This window comes from Etheostoma spectabile, chromosome 18, assembly GCF_008692095.1.
Source record: "Etheostoma spectabile isolate EspeVRDwgs_2016 chromosome 18, UIUC_Espe_1.0, whole genome shotgun sequence".
NCBI classification, from domain to species: Eukaryota; Metazoa; Chordata; class Actinopteri; order Perciformes; family Percidae; genus Etheostoma; species Etheostoma spectabile.
Window position 1 is genome coordinate 2,569,839 of NC_045750.1, and position 6,503 is coordinate 2,576,341.

The following is a 6,503-nucleotide window of genomic DNA, read 5'->3' on the forward strand; positions in this document are numbered from 1 at the left end:
TGTTGTGGGTGCTTTTTTTGATGTTGTTGCCAAAATATTTTGATATTTTTATTGTTGACATTTTCTGCGCTTGTTTCAACGGCCCATTTTTTGTGCCAAAGATAAAAAAATAACTGAAAACGGACAACATGAGGGTTAAACCCTAGTTGCTTCAGAGGCGTGCGACTGATTTTATTGATTTATGTAGCAATTGTAAGTTGCTTTGGACAAAATGTAATGTAATGTAATTTTGATTCAAGGGGAAAAGTTTCTTCTGCTGGATTACATTTGTTTTTTGACGTATGAAAGAATAAGTTTCTGATCAAGGTCAGCGTAGGGCAGGACATGTTGTTAACATTCAGGGCTCAGCCCAGACCAGAAAAACGTGCACTGGTTTATTGGCATAAATCACAATTGTGTTGGGCTGCGGTAAGGCCACCTACACATGATAAGCGATTTATTAACTGTACACTGCTGAATAGGTGCAGAGAGCAAAACGCAGCACAGGGTGCGAGGAATCTATTTCCCATTGCTAGGTAATGTCATGCTGTCATCTCATTGGTTGCACTTTCGAGCGCAGCACAAAGAGTCAAATCCGAACGGTGCACAACGCCAGGGGCAGCGCAGTCACTAGGAATTCTAGCCAACTAACCCTCCTCATAGGAATTCAAAGGAACGGCCGGCGAGAATCGGTTTTACCGCCTATCATGTGTCAGCGGCTTCAGCGCCGCACGGAGAAACGCCGCCTCTGCAAGACAGCCTCGGGAAGGAACTTGTTTTGGTGGAACATGTGTACATTCAAAAGTAGTTTTAGTCGTGCAACAGAAAACTCAGATTGGACAGATAGTCTAGCTAGCGGTCTGGATTTACCCTGCAGAGATCTGAGGACCAGGTACCCATAGTCCTCAGAAATCCACAGGGGGTTAGAACGCCAACACAAAGAAAGAGGAAGGAAATGGACGTCTGAACAATCCCGGAAGTGGAACATCGAGGATATAGACTACTAACACTTGAAGTTGTCATTGGATGTAAAAGAGTTCTGCTCATTGATGCAATCATCTATCTAACGTTCTGTGTTTGCTGTGTGAGAACCAAAAGGTGTAGCAATAGTTACAAAGAAGAGCAAAGGCTTAGAGAAGGGTCTATTAATAAGAAGAATTAAGAAGAATTCAAAATGATCCTTATCTTGTGATACACATGAGCAAAAAACTAACAATGAAAACAGTTTCCCAGCCTGATTGCCACAGGTAGTGTCTGCTCGCAGACAACTGCCTGATCACATTAGAAATAAATACAAAATATCATAATGTGGCAGATTGTTATCTCCATCTGAGTGGATCATCGGTGGAACCAGACAGATAATACTGAGGCTGCAGTCTAACTCAACTCTGCACAGACTCGGGCCTCTGAGCTGTTGTGAGTGAGGTTGACATGTCATGGACGCTGGTGTGATAGTGTAACGTTCCAGCTGTCTGCTCTCGTTGCAGCGGGCCACCTCACACTTCCTGCCTGCCGGCCTTTCTGGAATCTGCTCGGCTGTCTGCTTCCAGCCCGGCTGGCTTTTTTCCTCCGCTGCTCTGCCCGTCAGAGTCGCAGTTTCATTCAGTCTAACATTCAGCCCTATTACCTTTTGTTTTGATTTACCGTCTGTTGATTCAGAAGAGGCTTAACTACAGGAGGTCAGAAAGCTTTAGCTGGGGCCAGTGACGGTCTGGGATTAAAAAAACGGCCCTGGCGTTAGCTTGAAAATGAGTAACTTTGCCTTCCGAGTTAATTTTCCATCCACCTCACCGCAGTACAATCTTGAATATTTGTGGCTGCATGGAAACAAAAACCTATTAAAATTAACCAAGGACCAATTATCAGAAATGTCCCCTAGGGGCACATAGGGTGGGGGGGCTTCTGGCATTTGCCCAAATTCCCGATGGCCAGCCCGTCACTGGCTGGGGCCATGGAAAAGCATTTTTGGGAAGTCAATATTTGCCCGGTATAGCCTGTCCATCTTCACTGTAATCTGTAGACTACTATATATGAAGAAGAGATGTGGCGGAAAGCTCAGCAGATAATAACTGGCGTTTGAGTTAAGATCATCAACTGAAAGGAATACTGATTAAAAATGTTTTAGCCGCATTATGAAACAGCGACAGTTCATTAAAATAATGCATGAGTGTGATTTTTACTAAAAAACCTGCAAAAAAAATTCCTATGTAGTTCTTTAATGCATCTTTAAATCTTATAATACTGACATGTTTAATAACAGATACTGTGGTAATGTTTGGCCTTTTAAGATTATTATTGCCAGAAAGAGAGGAAATGTGTCACAAAGTCACAGGAGAGGGTGATGTGAGTGCCTTTTCTCTGCTTTTATGAAATTAAATGTGGGCCTTTTTTAAAAATTTATTTTCTGGCTAGAAATCCTACATATTAAATTCTCAAAATATGTCTTTAAGTCATCTTTGTCCGAACATGAGGATGTGGGTCATTGTTTAAAAGATTCTGCCGCTTCCTAATGACAGGAGAAATATTGTTTTCTAACATACGGGTCAGAAAAAAAGAGGAAAAAACACATAACTGATATAGCCAACTCTTACCGTAAAGGGGGGTTTGCTTTTCCAGGAGATAACTGGAGCAATAATTCGGACATTATTTTCACAGGAAAGACGCCCGTAACCTCCCAGTGAACCCAGTGCCTGCCTGTCTGCCAGTTTTGTGTCCAGGAGGTTAAACAAGCTCAGTATTGTCGCAAATCCTGAGCCGTGCTTCTCGTTTTCTTTAAATTACTGTACAAAGAAGAAAAGAAAAAAACTGCAGCCCGGGAATTGTGGCCTCAAGGTCTCTCGGAAGTAGGGTTTCCAGTTTTTCAAATCCTCACCCATCTATTATACAACTGTAGGAAACACTGTTTTGTATGTGGCAACTCTTTCTTTCTCTGTGTTTTGTTCTTCTTTCCTCTCTCCACACTGACGGGGCTGGATTGTTCAAAAGACGTCCACTTACAGTTTCTTGGGAAATGGCACTTGACAAATGACTAAATGATCACCATCAGCAGCTCTCAGGATGCCCTCCTGTGTGAGGAAAATGTCCCTTTTGTCTCTGGCTCGTCCGTCTACTTTCTATCGGCTTGTTGAGATTTTTCCTTGAGTTCAAGAGAAACAAGAATCCAAAATGCAGCAGCGTTTTTTTCGGAGAAAGGTGTTTTCAGAGCGCTCGTGTCGCTCCCTGTAGGTGCGCAGGTAAGTCAGTGTGTTTTTGTGTGTGAATGCCTTTTGATTATGCGTTTGAGCTGTTATTGGACGTGGGGTTTAGTCCAGCGAGAGCAGCGGCTGCATGTTGTCCTCTTCACTCTTGACTTTGTCTGGCCGTTTCAGGACGCCTGGTTCCACCACAGACTGAGACCTGCACGGACATACGACAAAACATCATCAGACAAATTACCTGTTTCAGTTGCTACTTCGTCTATTTGCACATGCCACTCTCAGAATGTAGCCTAGCATTTCCAGACCTTCCTCCACAGCGCTGCGGAGGAAGGTCTGGGAGAAAAATGGGTTGTGGTTTATTGGAATTTCTCCAAACCAATCACAATCGTCATGGGCGACACTAAGGGCCAGACAGAGCTACGGTGCCGCTGCAAAGCTTCCTGCTTCCTGCCTCAGGAAGGAACTTGTTTTGGTGGAACATGTGTACACTCAGAAGTAGTTTTAGTCATGCAACAGAAAACTCAGATTGGACAGATAGTCTTGCTAGCTGTCTGGATTTACCGTGCAGGTAGATAAAAATGCCAAAATTTGGGACGACCGGTGGCAGTTCCAGCGGCAATGCCGGAAATGAAACGTTGATTTAGACTATGCAGAATGTGACTTAGATCCATTGCTTTTGTAAAAAAAACAAAAAGAACCGACTCCTCATGCAGAATTTGGCTCTCTTATTTCATTACCTTACTTACAATGCAAAGTAACTTCATATTATGGTAATGGAGTCAAAAGTATAAAGTTGCATACAACAGAAGTACTCAAGTACCTCACATTTGTACGGAAGTACAGTACTATTTTGCCATATGTTTTCTTTCAAATAAAGATATGAATACATGAATATACAGTATAGTCAAAGGGTCTTCATTTGCAGTGAAGCCAAAGATAAGATAACATCTACACATTAGCATCGTCATTATCTAACTTGTTTACACTAATTATGCAAAGATAACACAATTACTTTGACATTTTCTGCATGTTCTGTGGATACATACTGTAGGTAATAAAATATAAGAGGAGGGGGGTCCACGGTCCACGTAGAGTCTAAAGATACACTGTTACACAGGCTCTGTATTCTGCAGACCACTCTACCTCTGTCTCCTTTTAAAAACTCACTCCCCCCTCCCCTCCATGAGGTACAGCTGAGCTGAGTGCGTCTCGCTAGTCCTCGGGTGACTGGGGTTGGGCGATTGAAAAAGATCAAAAATTCTCTTTTGAGACATTGCTAAGTAGCGCTGATAGATCTACTGGAAACTCATTAGTCCATATGTGTGTGCCTGTGGCTATGAGTGTGCGTGTGTGCTGTGCGTAGGCTGAATCACAATCGCGTCAAGACAAATCTGATTGGCAGGAGATGGCAAGAGACAGCAGTGACAGCAATTTATAGGCATGGGCAGCAAAGGGCCACAATTTGGAGTCAAACCGGCGACCGCTGTGGCTAGGACCGAGTCTTTTAACATGGGGCGCATGCTCAACCAAGGGGGCTGGCTAAGCGCCCCAGGGGTATTACTTATTCATGTGTATCTAAATATACTGTAAAGTACTGAAAACAAGCAATAAATTACAAATTGGTTTATCTTTGGATTACTTTTTTCAAGCATTACATGTTATTTCTCTAAGGTGGAGCCCAGTTTAGAAAGACAGGTAACCAGGAGGTTTGTGGTGCGAATCCCTGCAGCAGCTGGGAATATTTTGTGAAAAAAGTGAACCCCTTTCTTAAGAAAAGTAAAAGAAAAGCAGTACAACAGCAACGAGTGCAGGAATGCGCTGACCTCTTCATGGTTTTCGGGGACAGGTTTTTCTCCAGGTCTCTCTCCAGGTCTTGTACTGACAGGGTGTAGGACTCCGGACAGTAGTCGGTCTCCTCGTCGTAGGCGTGGTCCAGCAGCGTCCGCGCCCACGTGCCCATATCGTACGGCGGCATCATCCCGCCCAGCTCCGACGGCAAGATCTCAGGATGGATCAGCTGGTGGAGGCTGTTCAGGTTGTTTCCGTGCATGAAGATCTGCAAAGGGGACGGCCACAGACAGTAAGACAGTTACAGTATAGTACAAGAGCCAATCACCATTCACACACATTTATACACGCTGGCCGAGACGGCCATACAAGGTGAATGGCATCGGGAGGGCCAGGGATCAAACCACCAACCTTCCAGGTGGTCGACAATCGCTCTGCCATGAGGCAAAGCCTCTTAGCTTGACTGAAAAAAGCTTTTGTGCAGACAAAACAAAGCGGCAAAATGCTTGATTTAATAAAAAAAAATGTCCTACTCCATCTTTAAAGCAAAGACAATGTTCTGATACCAATCTAAATAAAGCTTTCAGCTGCAGGTAGTTCAGTTTATGTTTAACAATGAGTCCAGATGTTGCTACATGATAATTACATGATAAATTAAATTTGCATTGTCAAAGAAAACAAATAATAATACATGCTCATTTTTGTCACTTTTGTCCCTTCAAAAACTGATTTTTTTAATTTTTCTGCTAAAATTTAAATACCAATATAGGATTTTTTTCTCTGGTTCTTTAACAGATGAAAGCCTGATTAAACCTGCATTCATATATGTATATTTTTTTTATCCAAACAGTTGCTTAATTTCCACGTCGAACAGTTATGGAGCAACACAATCATTCATTAGGAGTCTTTGTGTTTTGCTTTCCCACCTGATAATTATAAATCCAATAGTCTCTCTCTTTTAGCTCTGTTTTTGGCCTCTACCGATTCCTGATGGAAATAGTCTCTAACTGGGTCTGTCTGCTGTTTGCTGCCAAGCAAGAAGCGTACGGTGGCTTTTTGTAGTCATCAATAAGTCATATAATCCATTGTTAATGTAAAAACTATGTATTATAGCTGCTTTAATGTAACATCTTCTGGCCTCACCCTCTTCCTGGTCTTGTCTTTGAGGAAGGGTCGTATCACGGTGTAGAGAGCGTGGATGTACCAGGGCTGGTTCACAAAGTGGATCCCTCCAAACCTAGCAGGAAAACTGTCCTGTTGAAAGAAGAAACAAAGCAATATGAACAGTTTTGTTCAAAATAATAGCAGTCCAACATCACTAACCTCATAAATCAAAATTTTTGGTGTGCACATACATGATGTAATTACTCATGTATAATTAATTAGGAGTGATGACTCGGATGTCTTGCGTGTGTTCATAAGTTTGAATGTTAGCTGTTAAATAGATAGATGGATAGATAGATTTTTATTGAGTCCAAAAATGGGAAATTACAGTGCTACAGCATCAAAATATCAGACACACAGCACACATACAGTACA

The 6,503-nt window shown here is 42.4% G+C and overlaps 1 protein-coding gene across 1 annotated transcript in view; it reads right to left on the reverse strand.

The window, feature by feature from the left end:
- clvs2 (clavesin 2) overlaps positions 1-6,503 on the reverse strand; it is a 38,894-nt gene that overhangs the window by 4,007 nt on the left and 28,384 nt on the right. Inside the window, exons 3-5 of the mRNA XM_032542779.1 lie at positions 6,108-6,218; positions 5,000-5,232; positions 1-3,375 (exon numbers count right to left, since the gene is read on the reverse strand). The exon at positions 1-3,375 is cut by the window's left edge and continues 4,007 nt beyond it. Of these exons, the coding sequence (XP_032398670.1) occupies positions 3,282-3,375; positions 5,000-5,232; positions 6,108-6,218 (438 nt within the window). The 3' untranslated portion in view covers positions 1-3,281. The remainder of the gene's footprint in view (positions 3,376-4,999; positions 5,233-6,107; positions 6,219-6,503) is intronic.